Source organism: Bombus pascuorum, chromosome 8 (genome assembly GCF_905332965.1).
Source record: "Bombus pascuorum chromosome 8, iyBomPasc1.1, whole genome shotgun sequence".
Taxonomy (NCBI): Eukaryota; Metazoa; Arthropoda; class Insecta; order Hymenoptera; family Apidae; genus Bombus; species Bombus pascuorum.
Genome location: NC_083495.1, coordinates 12,371,407 through 12,391,968, shown reverse-complemented (window position 1 = coordinate 12,391,968; position 20,562 = coordinate 12,371,407). Strand labels below are relative to the sequence as shown.

The following is a 20,562-nucleotide window of genomic DNA, read 5'->3' as shown; positions in this document are numbered from 1 at the left end:
AATACCGATCGTTCGTTTATTTGCATAAGAAAAGAAGATTTGTCGGTGGCCGGGGAGGAAACGAGCCGAGGCGCGGATACGTGTAGGTCGGAAGGGAAGGAGGGAAACCTTCCGAGTCGTGAAACAATTTTCGTTTCGAACAGCTCGTTCGGCCGGCGGGGAGGGTTGGAACGGAAGCGGAATGGTGGCATAAATATTCCGAGGTTGCGCATCGTGCTCGACGTAGCTGGAAAGCCGAGGGAGGCGAGCAAGTGGTGGCGAAGGAACACGAGGACCCCGGATTCGTTTCGCGTGCAAGCTCAGTGCGAGCCGCGCTCCGTACGAGTGTTCGTCCAACCTGCTCGAAAGGGTGGTGGAATATCCGCGCGAGGACACTGGCGGTGAGTTTAAATCGACCACATCTTCCATGGAATCATCGTGACGCTAGATGTAGCTACAAGAAATCATTCTAATTTATTTCTGTGTGTAATTTCTTTTCCTCATTTCGTGTGGTTTCTTACTTGGTCGAAGGGGCGAGGAATTTTTATGCGAGGATACTGCCGATAAATTTGCATCGTCCATCTTTTATTGGATTTATACGCAAAACCATAGACATTGAGTTTCGCTCGATCATTGTCTCTATCGAATAATTATAGAATTTATTCTGATTTTTGTGCGTCTTCGGTTCTTTCCTTTGCCTTGTTCGATTCTTTTTAATTTGATCTGATTGACTGCAGCAATTTTTATACGAGGAGACTGCTGGTCAGTTTGAATCGATTATTTTCCGTGCAGTAATCGTGACAGCAATCGTAGCAAAATGAATATATTCTAATTTATACGTGTCCTTTGTTTCACTTTGTGTCCGGTTTTTTTTGCCTGCTTTCTACTGTTTCGTGGTACGAATGGATCCTCTAAACTTGTTGCTCTGGCAGTGAATGAAGAGTGAAGTTTAGGATTGGAAAGTGAAATGAAAGTTTCAATTCCTCGCTTGTGTTTCATTTGTGGAAAGAATTTTCATCCGAAGTTTGACATTTTTGATAGTGAAATGGACGTAAGTGTTTGTGCTTGCACTTAGTTTTTAGAAAGAATTTTGCATTGTATATGTCGATTACGTATTCTGAATGGTATGGATATTGGTCATCTTAAAAAATCGCAAACACTGTTCAAACTTCTAAGGTACAATCAGAAAAATACAATGTTCATCGTTTTATCTTTTCCATGCATTATTGTATTATCATTTAGTGCTGGGAATTATAAATACTTCTTGTCGTAACTTATCAAAATGTTCTGCTCAATGATATAATCCCATTTATCCCCTGTCATTTCCACCCACCGTTTGCATCTCATAACATAATAATAAAACAGTACTTGTCATGAATAATAACATTAAAAACATCACCTAGAAGAGATGAATTATTTTATAATATAAACCTTTATCTTTATTAATCCCTTAATGCTTTTATATCTTAATACTTTTGTATATCGATTATACTGTAAGCTGAATATGCAAATTAATATTTTTATAGATATAATTTAAAAAATTGACTCTAAATAAGAAATTGTTTTACGCACTGGATAATACTAAATCGAATAATATTCCTCGAATATTTTACACATTTTTCCATATTACATAATGGAACATAATTTTTCTCTAAACTACGATGCTTCTAATTAAATCTAAATATAAACGAAGGATTGCTTTCCTTCAAACTTATTGAAATTCATAAGAAAAGTAAAAGATAAAACAGAACCAATGTATCGATTAATTCCTTAAAAATTTCTACTCGATAACTGGCCCTTAACATTTCACGAACTATACGCGTTTTAATATTCATGGTTACAAGAAAGTAAGAAGAAAGAAGCCGAAATAGGTCGACGCGTGTTAGCGGCATATTTTTTATTCATGTACCCACTTCAAAGTCGTCTATACGTACCTCACCGACCTAATACGAACAGCTCTCTTTTTGGCCTCCTCCCTTTTATTTCTCTCGCATTTTTCTTCCTCCATTTCCCTCTCCCTCTCTCTCTCTCTCTTTCTCTCTCTCTCGTTCGTTCCTTTCCTTTGGCCTGGATATTTTTCGCGTGGCTCGAGCAACGATGAATTTCCGTGCCGCGAAATTGATGACACGAGGGATAATGAAAATTTATCGGCTATAATAGCCGACGTTCTCATCAAAGACCCAGCCAATCCGTGCCTAAAAAAAAATTTTTTGGAAACCGTCAATGAAGCTGTATTATATTTACATATAAACTATATTATATATGTGGCGCAGGTGTTCTATATTAAACATAGCTAAATATAGGTAAATGCAATTAAACAGAGTTAAATATACCGTAATGAAATATATTTAGTTTATGAAACTTTTCCTAAATTAAATGGGAAAATTATTCGCATAGTTGGAAATTCGTATAGTATCTATAATAAAAATTTATAAAATAACAAGACAGCTCAGAGGACTTCCCAAAATATTTTTTATTTCGATTTATATACTGCATTTCCATTAATCATCGTATCAGATATTTTTAAAAGGTAGTTATTAATATTACTTCTAGTCGTTTTTTAACATTATTCGATAAAACTACATTAACAAAATCATGTTTTTCAATTATACTATTTACTACTTTTTATCTTCACGATTCTAATTGATTACACAAGTATCCCATATATCGTAATGAAGCAATTGTGTATAGATGTAGCATTGTAAAGTTATGACTCTGAGAGAACAAAATCTTAAAAATACTTGAAAAAATTCGACGGAGAGAATATCCTACTAAATATTATTTTTAGCGAAGCAACAGCTTTTGTAAAACGTATAACCTTTATAAATTTCTGACGTAAAATATTTCAAATCTACCTTCCCCAAAAAGAAAAACGTCATAGGAAAAAATTGTACTATACATTTTCGATCTATTTCTTCACATAGAAGATTTTACCTTATCCTAACTACAGTACGATTAATGAGACACACTAAATATTTGAAGGCTACGAAAATCGTAACAACCAGTTGTACTATATTTTAACCAGTTACACATAGTAAACTGTATCAAATAACTTATCGATCAGTATCGCTTTTCTTTAATACGAAAGGACGAAATAAACGTAGAGAAAATATTAGGTTGTCCGGAAAGTGTCTTTCTTTCGCAAACGTGTTTTCTACAACAATGCACCTTCGTACAAACGTGAAACGAAGTCTGTGAAATTTCGAGGTGTTTGTCTCAACGGAACAAAATGGATCGTACGTAATTCGAAATAAAATTAAAATAAAATAAATTAATATAAAACAAAAAACGTTGTGCGTCATAAAACGAAAGAAACTTTTTAGACAACCTAATAGTTCTCGAAAGATTTACGACTTGTCTATGGAAGACGGGGGATTAAAAGAACGTCGAAGAATGAGGTTCAATGGATGAACCAGCAGGAAGTTCTCGAAGCAGTCGCGAATCGCGAGTACCCTCTCGAAAAGAGATGAGAGTGAATCGAAACTGGAAGACTGCTACGACTTTTCCCCTTCGATATTCGTGAATTGAATCACGGTCAACTCAGCTTGAAAGAGAAGTTCGATTAAAAATCTTCTATTGTTAAAATTCCTTAGTCACTCTGGCAGATCCGTGCGATTAACTCTTAATTGATATTCTTGCTACAGCAATAGTTACTTAATTTTAGAGTTTTAATAATATACGTTGATTTGTATTTCGTACTCTGCGTAATAAGCACCATTGGCACGGCGTAACACTAAATAATAATTTAAATTTCAATATTGAAATTCTGTAATTATATATTGAAATACTGAAATTGTATACTGAAATTATTTCATTCTGTTAGCTTAATTTGCTTAGGAGCCACGCTGATCACCTTCATAAATTCAAGCACAGAGAGAACTAACAGAAAACAACTACAAACGCTTTTGAAAATTTACCTTGGAGCCTGTGACTTTTTACAATTCCTTGCGATAGGTAATTGTAAATTTGGAAAAATAGGTCGTTCGTTTTTTAGCATACTGAATATTAATTATATACTTGAATGATTAAATCAGGGAATTTTATAGAACGTGTTCAAATTTTGTGGTATATTCGAGATCAGCTTTTTCACGAGGCTGATCAGTTTCTCGTGTGAAAATCTCACTGAAAAGAATTCGTATGCTATTGTTAAATTAATCCTCGTTTTAAATAATCTAATTTATACAAAATAAAGTTACAACAATAAAGAAGCTATAGAGCAACGAAGATATCCTCAAAGAAGGAGAGAGGAATCAATAATACGAGCCATTATTCGTCACTTACCTAATCTTAAATGTAACTGCAATTGCCCTTTGTTAATTTTGTGATTTCTATTACGAGAATCGAGTTGAGTGTAAAAATTCTGTTTTTATTCCCCATATTTACGACTAAACGAATCGTTACAAAACGGAAGAGCGTTACAATATAATACAGAGATGGGAACACAATTCAATTTCGTGGACGGCATGTGTTCGTGATCAATCGACGCGTCAGATAATTTATTATTGAATAAACTAGCCGATGGCGTCTGCGTTTCATGATTGGCAAGTCGATAACGATACAACCGATAGGTAACCGAAATAAATGTTCCACATCTGCGAAGTAAACGTTGTTCTACTAAGCTTTCAACGAGCGAATATTTCTCTTCATTCGTTCAATCGATAAATCGCGTATCCCGTAATAGCATCGAACTAAATTTTACAAATTTCACCGTGGGCAGAGTACTTGCATAGTGGAAAGATAGAAAAAATGGAAAGATGGAACAGCGAAAGAACCAAGTCAATTTCCCTCTTTCATCCAGTTTCAGAGCGAAAAACGACATATATGATATTTTCATGCTTCAATTTACGATCAAAGGATATTCAGAGTCGCAACTTTTTATCGAATCGAAACTCCCAAGCTGCATGTTTCACGCAGAGGAAATGGAAGAAAGAGTTACATAAACGCTGATAAGTGAGCCAGTGAGAAGTTAAATTGATCGATTCCATTTTTAAACAAGTTTTTTCGTTCTAATATCAGATCGACTACATCGCTATACTCGCTGCTGATATTTATTTAAATTTATGTTTTTATAGAGCGTGATGAAGGAGAAGAACCTAGACAGAAATTTATTTTACTTACTCACTATTAATAGCTGCTAGACTTTGCATATTTGTATACTTACGCGCGTATTTTTACATCTTTCAATTTCCCGTAAAATCTTATTCACAGTGAAATCTTCAGAAACCAAACGATTAATCCCAATAGAGTCAACCTTCTTTACAAACAAGGTATTTCTAAATTGTCTACCTTTTGAAACCAAATAGCTTCCAGAATATTTCATAGACAATATAAACATATTTTTCATCCTAATTCCGGGCACTCTTTTCACATGGATTTCCAAACGTAAAACGAAACGTAATACGCGAGAAATATCACTTCGAAGTCGACATCACGCGTGAGTTTCTCCAAAATCACGCGCCCTTGCGAGTAGAAGAAACTTTCTCAAAAAGTATCGCGATTAGGTAACTTATCGGCGACTTATTGGTATTAACAGATTATTAACAGGAAGACAAAACAAATTTCGTTACACAGATCGGATGATCGAGTTTTCAGGAGAGAAAGAGAGAGAGGGAGAGAGAAACAAGATTTATTGAAGGGATGATGAGAGAACGGAAACACTTTGAGCTCTATGCTTCGACCTGTCCAGCCGCCAACCGAATTAGCGTGGCATCCAACATTGATTTTGCGTCCATAGCGTGGAACCACGTCGTATTTATCGTTTACCAGGTTTCCTGTGTCCTATGAATTTCGGTTTTGTCGCAAGACGCCACAAGATGTAGCTCGTTTTCCTTAGAGATCGCGTGAAAAAGTAAGAATGAAGGCGTTTCCATCGGATCGCGATTGCACTTTATCGTATTAATTAACTCGAAATTACAGCGTAGTCCTGGAAAATCGTATTAATTGAGGTAATCCGATGCAATTGATTCACGGCCAGCGTACTGCTGCGCATCACGCGAGTCGTTGTCTCAATTATTGAATTGCTCGTTGCGAAGTATCGTAGTGGAACCTCGGAAACGAAATTAACGATGTAATTGGGGACGGGATGCATTGTAACGATGGAAAATATTTTAGTTATAACAGCTAATTCGAAGGTTGGATAATATCGATCGAACTGTTTGTTGGTGTTTGTTTGTCCAAGCATTCGAATATGTAGGGATATATAGTGGTTGAGTAATTAGATCTGGTCATATCCGTTAATTTTTGTGTCGTTAATGGATAATATATTGTATCCTTGGTTTACTATATACACGTATTCCGATTGATAAATTATATTTGTAAATTTTCGTTAGTAATATTAATATTACAGTAATCGTATTTTATATTGTTTTTTGTTTTAACCCTTTGCACTCGAAGGTTTCGTTTATTCATATTACTAGATATTCCAAGTAATTTCAATAGAAAGAACGTGTTTTCATATAATTGATTAAATATATGCGTAGAATGGAGAATCATAGCCGCATCACTCATCACTAATCACTCAATCATTCACTCACTCACTATCATCGCGCAGTGCGATACGATTTTGTTTGGTAGTGTAATATATCTTCGGCCGATACGTCGGTTTATTTTTCTGGTTGTATCTTACCTGTTCGTTGCAAGAATACGTGAGATAATTATGATTTCACAATCATAAGACAAATTTTTAATTTATTAATTTATTAAATTTTTAATTTATTTTATATTATTAGCGGAGCCCTCGATTGCGAAGGGTTAAAATAGCGTCGAATAAAATTGAAATTGTTAATAGATCATTTTCTGATATTACGTTTCAATGGACCTTCATGGAAATTGGAACAATGTGTGATTCTATTATTTATCTTAGAGAGCTTGAAAAACTATTGAGAAATAGTTTCTTTTAACGTTTAGAATCATATGTTTAGAAAAAATCAAGAAGTTAGATCGCATAGCATTTAGAAATCTTTTATTGATTAGAGTAATATTCGTTTGTTTCTAAAATGTACTTGTCAAGATAGTACTTATATAAAATTGTTGAATCTCGACAGGTTAATTTCTCATGTGAATTTCCACGAAGCTTGAAAAAATAGAATTTGTAATTAGCGTTATTTGCAACAGAAATTTATTTTCCTCGAAATCCATGTAGGTCACAAATATTCCTAGTAGCAAAGCGTGTGAACTATATTCGCTTCTCTATGTACGTACATATGTACTCTCAAAATTTCATTAAAATCGTTCTTACGTCATTTTGAAATCCATTCTAAAATCGATTCTGTGATGACAACCAACGGTGTAACTTTATAATTCGACGAAACTTTTCAATGCATTTTAAACAGACAAATTTTTAGAATTCCAATATAGAGAAGGTATAAAAATAAAATAGTTATTTTTCTCGCTTGGTTCTAGATGAAAAGAATAAAAGTTGCGTGAACAGTGATTAAATTGCTTTAAGGAAAAACCTCCCATTTCCTGTTTTATATACTGACTTTTTGTTGTAATATTTTCCAAGAGCTTCGATTGGTATCGCGTCGTATAAAATCGTAGAAAAAGGTGCTAGTACTCTTTATAGTTGCATAGCTTCCATCATCGCCTAGGTAACAGGCCTCGCTTCGTCTTTGACGCGACAATCTCGTTACCGAGACTTCGATCTTCGAGTTGCTTAATGCGATATCGACATCAGAACGATGCCTCGACGAGCAATTCATCAAACAAGTTTTTTAGATTTTATTCGTGTAATCTCGAAAGTGACTCGATATTGACCGAGAATAATACGATGTTTCATTTATTTGTCGAAACTTGGGTGAAAATTTTCCGTCGACAGATTTTTGATTGCAACCAACGAGATTTGAAATTACTGACACGAGAAATAGAAATTTATTGTCATAACTAGCAACGTTGTAAATTGTTCGTATTTGCTTTGATACGAAGATGGATTGAAAATTATTAAAATCTAACAATTTAATAGCATTTACAAATATTCGTATTATTTAACCGTAGTACGTTATATAATTGTATCATAATTGACAATACGGAAGTGTCACTTTTTGTGTATACCTAAATATATTATGTAATACCGTTTGTTTCTTTATAATAACTGCAATTCCATCGTATTGATGCGTTTTCTACTGTAATTCTATTCCTAACTAATTACATTAAATCAACGTCAGTCATTCGCATAATAACAATTCTATTCCCTGATATTCCCAATCCGAAAGCAAATATCCTCTTCCAAATTGTTGCGTATGTATAACCATCCGATTTCTATAGTGATATATTAGCCGTACGTTATTATGCGGATTCTTCATTGTACGAACGTAAGTAATCAAGTGAAATTTGTGATGTTCCTTGATCTATGTACGTTACGATCAGTTTACAACAGACAAAGAAAGTTTTCCCGAGTTGTTGCACGTTCAGCAAGAAATAAATCAGCAGTAAAGGAAAATATAAAGTTCCCCTGTATTTCTAACTTTGTACTTTCTAATGTTAGGGTTTCTAATCTTCCACCATAATTCACACTTTAAGCAAAATTAATCAATTACATTAATTACATTGCTTAAAATCATCGAATTTATCTAGTCGATTAAGCGTGTAAAATCGACGAACGGAAGATTATTCAATGAGAAAACTCGACATTACCAAAATGAACGTTTGCTTGCGTTGAAGTAGCATTTAAAGGATGAACGCGATACTCAGCGTCGAGTCGAAAACGTTTCGAGTTTGAGTTTCTATTCGACTCCATATGAACCCATCGGGTAATCGATACGAGTTGCTCGTTACACGGTAATTCCTTGCTTGCAAATTTGAAAGCCACCCCCATAGGCCCTGTTAATCGGTCAGACTGGCGCAGAGACGCGTTTCATTTGCTATAATCCGATCTTCGGACGGTTTAGTTATCGTCGCATTCTGACGCTGCTTACCAGCAGATTAATCTCTAGCAAACAATAGGAGGCGTCACAAACAGACCAGTTGCTTCGTAGTTAGCGAGTCTCTGGGCGTTCGGAATATGAGGATCCAGCTGATCCACTATTACAATTAATCGGATTAATTTTCGCTCCCTCTCGCCAAGGGATATACGGAATAATTGATTTTCAGAATCAGGGATGGGTATTTCATCTCCGGCAGTGTATAGTAAATATAAAATGTAGCGAAAACTGCATAGTAAATCGTGCTTCTCCTTTTCGTTTCTTATCTTCATCTGTTCTCAAGATACATAGTTTTTGCAGTTTTCCGCAATGGGACAGAAAGCGGAAAGTCTTTAGGCTACCATTTTTTTCTTTTTACAATTTAAGTTTATTTCTTGAATTTTCGTTAGAACATTTTCCAGCCAATATTTTGTAAAATTTCACACGCATCCTCGCTTCCTTCGCTATAAGAAATACACGTTTACTTCAGCATCGACGAGTCTCCATCTCATCGACGCCTCTTTCTCGGCGTTTCCCATAGTCCGCTTTCCATTCTGTCCGCGTTTCAACCCCCAACCACATTTTCTGTTCAACGTGTACGCACATCCAAATATGGGTTAACCGTGACACTAGAAACGAACGAAGAAACGCCTAACCATCGTGAAAGCGATGCGAACACGGAAATCGGACAAAGCGAAGTTAATTTCGACTATCAGCCAGCGTTGGGCAATGAATCTCGACGATTTCCGCGAGCATATTCGACTTATCTGCTCGAGCGCGCCTTACAATCACGATAACACCTTCTGTTGCACGCACGTGAACACGCAACCCCCTCGTTACCCTCGAAACGAGCGGTCAGAGATCCGTGAACAAGATTGAAATTCGTTACGGTTACGGAAGCCGTTTACGAGCCTGTGAATTACGAGGATCGTTTCGAAGAATGCAGTGGGCGATCCCATGGAGCGTAATTCTTAGCGAATTTCATCTGCCATCTTTTCCAATGAATTTGCATTATCGAATTCTATTTGTTAACAATACGATCACGACAAGCAATTCCAAGGATAAACTTCGCGTTTACCTCGTCCATCTGCATTCTGCAATTTCATGAGTTTTAAAGAATCCGGATAAAGCAGCATTAACAACAGAATCTGCAAAACAGCGTCAACATAGTTTTGAAGAAATTCTACCAGGAACCGGGAAGAATATTAGACATTGAAATCGGGTACGATACAAATTCTGAGAACTTTGAAAATGACACGATACTACAATGTCGCTATAGAGATTAATATAATACTACTCTAGAGGCTTTCACTGCTCGAATTGTCACAGTTATTTTTTATACTTTCGATCCTTGATCATTCGCGATCAAACGCGTTATTTTTAAAAAATAAAATATATAATAAAAGTATGTATAGAATTGTTGAAAGGGTCAGTTTAATAGACTTCCGTCGATGATCTATACAACTAAAATTCAATTCCTAAAATCTTCAAATCTACCTACAGTTTGTTCGAATCTTCGATTATAAATCGACGTCAAATTTTTGAATACTACAGCGTAGCATCGTTCAGTATCTCGTAAACGTCTGATGAAGAAGTACATGTTACAAGGCTGATACATCAAATCTATAGAACACCTGAATATAACTGACTTGCCAATATTTCAATATTCCAGGTTCCATACATCGGATGTCGATTAATACGAGACATGAGAAGTCAATCAATCGATATTTTCAATGGCACGTAATCTTGATAAAAGCTGTACAAACTTGCACTCCTATTTTCCTTGTTTACAACGGGAAATTGAATATTTTGTAATTAAATTGTAGAAACAAAAGCAATAAAATGTTGCGTGGCCTGTCGCAATAACGTAACGAATCGATATAACGACTGCCACAGATAAATTAATTAATATCAATCCCGCGATCCTCCATCGCAGCTGTCTTTATTTCCGCGTAGTTTGTATCGAATTCGTCGCGTTTCATCGTGAGAAATCTTCAGCCGCTCCACAAGTTCCGTAAAGATTAATCCTTCCTAATTGAAGAGCGGAAGTAGATAAAGCTGCCAGTACCGAAACTAAAGTTTTGTGGAAAACGATTGTCTATGAGAAATTGTTTGTTTATGAGATTATTATTAATTAGAAAAATATAACGAAACTTATTTATTACGTATATTATACTAGTTTATATAATTTTATGATATCTCTGTTCTATCGTTTCAAAGATCTGTTAATTAACGATAAAAAAATGTTATATCTTAAGAGAAGATATGTAAGTCCATTATGTAGTTTGCTTAAGAAGGTCAGTACAGATTTTCTTATCTGATGGGATAATTGAGGCAGATTTATCTACGCACATGTTCAAGCTCGATGGAGGGAGTTTGCTGGCATACGGTGCACACAGTCTAATTTAGGAAACTAATCGTATAACATACATCACACACAACCTATATCGCGTATGAAATGTTAAAAACTGTACGAATTATTATGATTACGCTTCCCTCCATATTTACTGATATTAACCTTCATACAAACAACCTTTTTAAGAAAAAACAAAATTTTTTTTCAAAAGTCGTACTTCCAATTCTTTTTATTCTCATTATTTAATTGCTAGCCGTATCAAGTAACAACGAAAAAAATAATAATATCTAAACGTTATGCAGATTCATATTTTTGAGAATGCAATTAAAAAAGTAAACCGTCGGTGGAAAATTATTTCACCTATCAAGAACTTTGGAAGATATAATTAGAAAGGTAAAACCTGGGTAGAAAATTGTACTCCTTATCGAGCATTTTTGATAATATAATTGAAAAAATGGAGTCTGGATAGAAGATTGTTTTACCTATCGAGCATTATGAAAAGTAAGTTTAATAAAACTATGTCTTGAATATTTCATATATTTTTTCATATTATACGCATTCGTTAAAATTTTACGCTCCCAAATATCCTGCTATACTTGCACAAAAATGCGCAGTCTAGTGATATCCCTCTCACTGTTCCTTGCATTTTCTTTCTAATCACCTCTCGTTCGCTTTTCCTGATATTATTCTCAGCGTAAGTTCAGAGTGGCGGTTGCTGGTTTTTCAACTCAGAAACGCGCGGCTGCTTGTTAAATGAAATATCAAACGTAAGAATTGCAGCAGTCTTAACGCGAGATAATTCATTTCGTGGCACAAAGCGCACGTCGTTGAATATTAATTCATATTTCATATAAGTTGCGAATGAAAAAATGAGATAAAAGAGAACAAAAATCCAATAATTACCGTGAATCTTTACGCAATTTCATATCTTCACGAGCACAGGTAAAGAAACGAAAGCCAAGCAGAAATTTGTTTCTAAACGTGCTACTAGATATTATTAAAAGTACTCTACTTTCGATATTTTACATATTTTCTACATTTTTCTATCCTTAAACTTTCCGTAAACGCGTAAACGATTATGCGTCTGATAATGACACTGATAATGCGTCTAATAATAACTCTAAATAATAAGTCCGCGCACTGATAATGACAAGCAAGATTCTACCGATAAAGATAAAGCATCGAATTCCACTGAACTCTGAGAAATGTAATTCTCAGATCACATAAATTAAAAAGAAAGAACAAAAGAAAGTACAAAAAAAAAAAATATATATATATATACGTAGCCGCAAATCAATTTGTATCATGACAGAAAAAAGAGGTAGCAATAATGTCTCCATGAACATTATCATAATTTATTGGAATTTACATAAAAGCCAAAGAATGCTGTCGTTTCAGTGACACAGCGTTTTGTCGAGTTAGATAAATATGAATTGTGTGTTTGAACAAGTGTTCGATCGTATTTCACGTGACTGAAAAGAAAATCACAAAACGAAGTGTCGCCTGGTTGGAAGCAACAAATAGCAATACGAGGGTGGAAAATGGGTGACACCGGGAGGATTACTAGGGATGAGAAATCTGTCGAGAGCGTGAAAGGCTCGCGGTCACCAGGTTTCTCCAGTTCTGTCGCTTTTAACGCCGAGTTCTTCCGCTTCGTGGATAGAAGCTGCGAAATGTCGAGGCCATTGTCCAAAGATTTTCAAGAATATCCGATGCAACGTCTCGAAATTTACGAGAGCAAGTCTGATAAATTCTTATCTCTGGTCCATTCGTCGCCAATTTTTTAATACCCTCATAACTTGTAGCGACAAATAAAGGTATTGGTACAGGCCAATTTTTTTTAGATAAAATCTTGTGTAAATTTACAAAAAATACGATTCTTCGTTTAATTTTCCCCCCTTATTGTCTTTATATATCTAAAGTTTAAACGCGTTGTAAGTACGTTTTGCTTTTTAACAAGATTACGTAGAATTCTTATTCTTAATTTATTATTTGTTTTCGCTCCATAACTGTTTCTAAATTACTGTGCATTTAATCTTGAAATACACAGTAATATTTTATACTTTTTACGTTCTCAGTAATAGTAATTCTCAATATTAATGTCAGACGTGGATACTTCACTGTTTTGTATAATAATTTGTTATCTTGGCACCGATCAAGGTATTTAATATACAGAGCGTACAGATTAATAAGAATTTTAATTAATCTTTCCTTTATAACTTCCACCATTCTTTTTGAGCTCGTGCCATTTCAAATAGACTTTCGAATAGAGTTCAAAGACTTGTCTGTTCAAATAAAACGTGATCTTTTTATTTCCCTATCAGTCGTCCTGTCACTGTTCCGTTGTTTCCAACAGATTGCGGATTCGTTAAAAAAACATTTGTAACAAAAAACAAACCCACTCGCAGAAATGTTATCCAATATCGCATTTATAACTTTCATAGACATCCTCCTCCCGTTGCTATCATTGTAAACAGATTGAAACTTCGTTTGCAAACACTCACGATTAAAAAAAGAAAAAGAAGAAGAAGAATTAAATACAATTTTATCTTGTGTTCCATTTATAATTTTTATAATTGTCTTCCCGACGTTGTATCATTTTAAATGGCTTTTTTCTATTCGTCTGTTGCAGCGAGATCAACAGTCCTAATTACTAAATTGCACGATGTGTTCATACAAATTTACTTTTTATGAACGCGATAAAACGAAATGAAACCTAAGTAGAGATTTATTTTCTCATCAAATATAACGAGTTTTATACTTTGGATCGCCTCGTTGTGAGGAAGTCTTAATCGTTTATAATTGCGATTAAGTAATTGCAATAAGTCATATTTTTAAGAAACATTCTCACATGCTGTCACACACTCTAATTAGAAACAGATCATGAAACACTCAGTTTATGGTATTATTTGTTTGTAGATCTTCCTGATTCCAGAAACTTTTTTAAATATCAAAATATTTGTATACAAAATTAAATATTTTTTTCAATATCAACACTTCTTGCGTTTATGTTGTCCTTGTCAGAATTATATTATTTCGTGTATCTTGTTGCTTTTTATACGATAGGCTTGAAAAAGTCGAAGGTAAATATCTGCTCCTTTAACGTATTAACAAGATATATGATTCTATTTAAAAAGATAAAGTTGATCTTTATATACCGCGAACGTGTTTACGTAAAAAGAAACTAATTACATTTAATTATTTTTTTCTCAGAACAGAATAGGTCTCGTTTGAAATATTTGTCGATATAATTAATTGTTTCAAAAATACATATTCCAGCATTCTAAAATTTATCTTGCGTATTATACGAATTATTCCATCTATAAATAAATTGTTCTCTGTATACACAAACACGCGCAGAGTTTGTTAAGTACACGAGATAATTGTAATATTCTTCTCTATAAGTTGGCAAGTAAAGAAAAATGAGCGAGGGACTACCAACTTACAAATTGATCTACTTTAACGCCCGTGGTCGTGCCGAGCATATTCGCTACATATTTGCATACGCTGGCATCGACTACATCGACGAGAGGATCCCCAAAGAACGCTGGCCTGAATTGAAGAAATGTAAGTGCGAGAAATCGATTTTTACTTTCATCGTTCAACTCTCAGATATCTACCATTTACTCCAACTTTCCTGTATATAAAACTTTCGTTTCACGCGCAGGCTAAACTTACTTAAAGTAGAATTTCATACGGAATAGAGTCGAACTTTTCATTAAGTTTTCCTTCCGTAATATCGTGTTTAGCGAATACCAACTTAATTCACTTACGGTTGTCGAATTTTTATGTTGCAATCTTTATTGCTTTCAATGAATCGAAACATTTCGAATATTTTGAGAAAACCGTAAATAGGTGATTTAAAATAGGAATACGAAAATACTTCTATGTTCCTTGTTAATTTAAAAAATTTGTAGGATTTGTTGGAAAAAAGGATAAAACATTGAAATCAGTTCGGAAACGAACAAGAACATAACTAAAAATTCGCAAGAACAAAGCAGACATAAAATTCGATCTTCCATTGCGATATTTGTATCGTAAATAGTATAATAAAAGTTTTTACGCAGCATAGTCTTCCATATAATCTTATATATCTCTTGCAGATAGAGAAATAAAAAATCAACGCAAGTCTGTAAATCAATCCTGTCGGTGTAAAACACAAAATTACGTTAGCAAGAAACATTCGATTTATATTCCTTGCATTTCAATTTTCAATACAAGAACCGTGTACATTTTCTAATATATTTTCCGTGTCTAGTATTATGCGACGTGAATTTTTTATTCGCAGTCGCAAGTCCACTATCATTGCATAAGGTCTTCCCGCAAAACGATACTGATCGTTCCTCGTACATTCAGTACACCGCATCAAACAGATTCGTTTCTTTCCGTGAGAATTAAAAATTTTATACTCGATCTTTTATCCTTGATTTTAAAACCTTTGGGTCCTTCCCGACGGTCAAAAACACGCGATATCCTGTTCATCGTAGTCGTAAGAAAAGAAAAGAAAAAGAAAGAAGAAGACGTTTCTGTATTTCCTTACTAGGCCATGTTGATTAAAACCGAAATGATTTCGATTCATCTATTCACAAGAACGCAACAGCCTCGGAAGCTGTGTTGTGATTTCCTATCGATCGTTTCCCTCTACACAGTGTTCATACGAGCCATGTTTGTTCTTAGCAATGCCTTATGGAATGCTGCCTGTGCTGGAGATAGACGGGAAACCGATAGCGCAGAGCAACGCTGTGGCGCGATACTTGGCGAGGAAGCACAATCTAACGGGAAGGGACGAATGGGAAGCGATGATGTGCGACGTGCTCGTCGATACTCTTGGAGATTTGAAGCAATGTGAGTGACTGACGAGATGACTTTGCATTTGTCTCACCACGGAGATAGACGTTCAAGAATTCATTGTGAAAAGACGAGTACAAACAAGATACGTATGTCTTTCCGTTAAGCGGATGTTACAGTTTGTCAAACTGTTTACAAAAGTCAATTTTTAGATTATAGAATCGTAGATAGAATTTAGAAGATAGTAACTTTTAGTTTTTATCGTTCTCCTTTCAAGAATCTGATCGTACAATTCGTTTCTCTTTAAAATAATACGTCTCTATTTTCTTCCTTTTTTTCGTTTAAAATATAAAATATCGGCGTCTTATCGACAATAAGGAGACTACGTTATGATACAACGATTCCAACTGAAGATTTTTATCGACATCATGAATTCGATGGCTTCCAAATTTTCTTCTCTGCGATCTCAGACGCTCAACTCGGAAGAATCTTTCAGATCTCTCGACAAACACTCGACCCAGTTTATCTATTATCGTAATCTTCCTATAGGAATTTTTTAACTGCGTTAACGAGTAACGGGATAACATCGCGTTTCTCTCAACGCCTTTCAACGTTCCACAACTTTTATTCTTTGCAAATCCCTGTCTCTATGTGATAAACGCTGGTTATCCGCGGAAGGAGCGAGGACAACGAAGTGTTACTCAATGATCGAAGACAGGAAGATCCTGGTACGCGATAACGTTACTAATTTCCAATTACGATATGCGTGATTACGTAACATCTGCTGTCTGCATAATGCGTTAACGATACGCGCGTAGATCGCATAAATATAAATCGAAGGGAATGGAATCGCTCGAAACTCATGCAACTATCCGCAGGTGTTTAAAATCGTGTTTTTACACTGCCAACGTAACGTCACGCCAGTCGAATCGAAAAATTATTACTAGACAGAGAAGGTGAACAAAAAACGAGGTAAATAGGCTACCGATTGAATAATATCATAACGATCGTATCTCTGGTTTTTTCCTCGTCTTTTATATTTGTTTCAAATGTATAAAATATAATCGTATCGATATCGTCCACGATTAAAACCATCCACCCGCCATCGACGAGGAATGAACGATTATATTTTATTATTTACGCGAATCCTTTTCTTTTCTTCTTTCTCTATTTCTGTTCCTCGCCTCACTTCGTACCGCCGATGATTCACAATTCGATGCACCTGAACAGCTGGAACGTCGCAGATTTTTCCATACGATAACAAACGTGTTTTTGATGGCCTGCTTTAAACCGTGACGATCGCCATGACGTGCATCAATTGGCGAACGATGTGGTGCGACGATACTCCTACGCAACTTTTCTTTTTACACTGTTTTTTTCCTCTATTTTTTCCTCCTGTGTGTTATCACATGATCATGAGATATCTATATAGAAAATTCAAAGAGACTGTGAAGAATTTTTCAGATACATAAGCTTATCATAATCATCAAGCAAAAGCCGAGGCGCAAAATATTGCTCAAGATGTAATTATGTAATATTTACTCAATTTCTAGAAGACTGTTTATATCTTGTTGTTATTCTTGATACTTTTATGGGGATAAGTATAGTATACTTTATTAAGACCTAGATAAAAGACTTTTCTCCTTCTTTCTTTTCTCCTCTTACTTAATCAATAAGAGTTACATAACGTTTACTCGATAATTCTGCTTCTGCTGACCTTTCCAAAAATGGTTATTTATATCTCGACATTCTTCATACTTTTAAACAAACTTCAATAAGAGTACTTTACTCGTCAGAAATAAATAAAAAAGCTGGAAGTAGAAGCAAGGATTTACTTTCCTTTCCTTTCTCGAATCTCAGTTAGCAATGTTGTTCCTCTTGAAAGATTTTCCAAGTTTCCAAGACAATTTCCACGGTGGTAACATTGTATATATTTCAAATATCGTGAACCACAGAAACTTGCAGAGGCAATATTGAAGAGAGCAAAGAGAATGAAGAAATTGTAGAAACTATGAGAGGCTACTCCTTCTTTCACAACTTATTTCCTCTTCGTTTGAGGGAAAAAACACAAATGAACGTAACGCTTGGCTTCATATACGTTTCAGCTATATCCCAATATCGCACGGAGGAGGACCACTACAAGAAGGAAGAGAAGAAGGCGAAACTTTTGAAGGAAACAATACCATTTTACTTGAATAAATTCGAGCAGACTGTTGGCGAAAATGGAGGATACACCGTTGCCTCCACCGTAAGATTTTTTATCCAAATTTAATGTTAACATTTTTTTACCCTTTGCGCAAACTGGGCCATGTTGTTCATAAAAAATTATTGAAATTTTGTTGCGACGAGACAGCTTTAACTGTTGAGAGAAGCGTGTATCTTTAAAATTCACTAATATCCTGTTACTTTACTATGTACAAATGAATTTGCCAAGATTTTCAGCTTATTATTCATGTATCTTCCTCACCAAGGAAGTTTAATAGAAATTATTATTATCGTAGGCAAAGCAAAGATTAAGATACGTTGATAATGATTTTTCTGGATACGAGACTCTTATTTAGTGAGTGATAAATGATGCCATTCGAAATATCAATCGGCGAGTCTAATATACACATATACATACAATATAATGATGTTTATAAGCATAATCACTTAATTACAAATATCTGAATTTTTCTCACTGCCATAAACATAGATACGTATTATCGTTCCTTAGATTACTTGACCAGTTTATTTCTTTCATCACTGTGTTATTATATAATAATAATAAATAGTCATATTAAATTAATTTAGTATGACTATGTTGTTTAATAATAGGCGTTTCATTGCAAAATATTTGGCGATCGAAGAGTTCATAGCAAAAATGAAAGTGAGAGAATAGTCTAGAGTTTACGATTTCAATTTCTTTAACGAGATATTCATCATATTACACAATTCCTGTAAATGTATTTGTAATTATGTCGCCGAAGAATTGTATTTAATTAAACTATGAAGTTGAGGAATCATGAGGATTATTTTTATAGAACTGCCTAATTTCCATTCGACATTGCTTCAGGATACACGTTACTTTTTTTTTTTTTACATAATACCAATTTCGTCATTTTTAATTAACAAATACCTCAAATGTTGAAACTTCTAAAATTATCCACTAAATTCTGGCAATAAAATAAAAATCCAAATTCTTCCTAAAAAGCAAGTGATTTCTAGTTAAGAGATCCAATATATCAAAATTCAAAAGACCGCTAAAATAAAGCTGTGAAAAATTGCTCTTCGATTTTTCACATTTTTCAAGGTAAATTAAAAAAATTGTTTAATGGAGGAGGTACAAAATAAATGTATACAAACCATTTTTCAGACGACGTGGGCAGACTTCGTGTTTGCAGTGGCCCTTGAAAATTTCGAGAATATTTTTGGAGCGACAGCTTTAGAAAATTATCCAGGTCTTCGAGCGTTGAAGAAAAGGGTTCATGAGATACCGGCAATTGTTGGTTGGCTGGCTAAGCGGCCACACACAGAATTCTAAAAATGTCGAAATTATATACGCGTGAAAAAAAGATGAACGAGTACATATCTACACTCTATGTGTACGCTTCGCAGGTATCGATGTGTTGGTAAATGTTCAGAGTTACGCGTGTCGAAAAATGTAACAGTTTTATTTAAAAAAAAAAAAAAAATTGCATGTCTGCGAGCACGTTAAAAGTTTAACTATAAAAAGTCTAATCTAAGTTTTGTTCTTTTGTGAAAAGTATTATGTGTTTTGAAAGAACACAATATATAGTAAATGTATGTTTGTAACATGGAGTATCATGAGATTAAAAACGCGTCATTTCCTCTTTAACTTGTTCTTTAAAGTTCGAAAATTTTGTTTCTTTTATTCGTACTTAACTTTTTAATAAAATGCACGATTAAATCTTGTATTTCGTTTAAACAGCTTTCGGTCTATCGTTATATCGAATTATTTGAATATCGTGTGAATTTACTATTTCCCTATAATTTTACAATACCAGAATAAAGTACGATATCTTATCGATGAAAGTATGAAATAACCTCAAAATAATATGAAAAGGTATAAAGTGAGGGAAAAACCATCGAATGTTATTTCTAGATGTCTATGTACTATTTTAAATAATGCTTAACTCGAGATACCCTTTTCTCTTCATGATACATGCACGGAATATGTACTTACCAGCAGTACCGAGTGCAAATATGATGTTCTTCGAAGATAAAAGATGGATTTGAAAACGTAAATGTATGTAAATTAAATTTGGTTTGGACATATGTAACACAATTTGTATGGACAATGAAGTGTACGGGTCTACGAATTACGAGGTAAAAGTATTGATATATGTATCGATATTTCTGATCGTTGCGATATCTCTAGTCAATACAAAGTTCTAACTGAATGTTATCGATTAAGCGTTAAAAGACGATAAAATATGTATCGAATCGTTGTAATTGCAAAGTTGTCGACTGATGCAATGTAATAATAATGTCGTATAAAGAAACGAGTAGTTTTACGTTATTTTTCCCATCAATCGCTTG

General features: G+C 34.5%; 1 protein-coding gene and 1 long non-coding RNA gene across 2 annotated transcripts; one reads left to right on the top strand and one right to left on the bottom strand.

Annotated features, from left to right (window-relative positions):
• The first annotated feature begins 223 nt into the window (after positions 1-223).
• Positions 224-20,525, top strand: LOC132909652 (glutathione S-transferase-like). Its single transcript, XM_060964589.1, has 5 exons — positions 224-380; positions 14,638-14,799; positions 15,910-16,077; positions 18,126-18,268; positions 19,376-20,525. Exons 2-5 carry the CDS (start codon positions 14,655-14,657, stop codon positions 19,541-19,543), a joined length of 624 nt encoding a protein of 207 aa, XP_060820572.1. The 5' UTR covers positions 224-380; positions 14,638-14,654; the 3' UTR covers positions 19,544-20,525.
• LOC132909657 (uncharacterized) lies at positions 16,319-18,132 on the bottom strand. Its single transcript, XR_009658582.1, has 2 exons — positions 17,563-18,132; positions 16,319-17,444 (listed from the first exon to the last, which is right to left on the bottom strand). It is a non-coding gene; the product is annotated as an uncharacterized LOC132909657 (long non-coding RNA).
• Positions 20,526-20,562: the final 37 nt, after the last annotated feature.

Excerpts from the sequence above, each read along its gene's own strand:
- LOC132909652 (XM_060964589.1), top strand. The coding sequence starts at position 14,655 with ATGAGCGAGGGACTACCAACTTACAAATTGATCTACTTTAACGCCCGT. Across the intron at positions 14,800-15,909 it reads CTGGCCTGAATTGAAGAAAT|CAATGCCTTATGGAATGCTG; the intron begins GTAAGTGCGAGA and ends GTTTGTTCTTAG. Across the intron at positions 16,078-18,125 it reads TCTTGGAGATTTGAAGCAAT|CTATATCCCAATATCGCACG; the intron begins GTGAGTGACTGA and ends TATACGTTTCAG.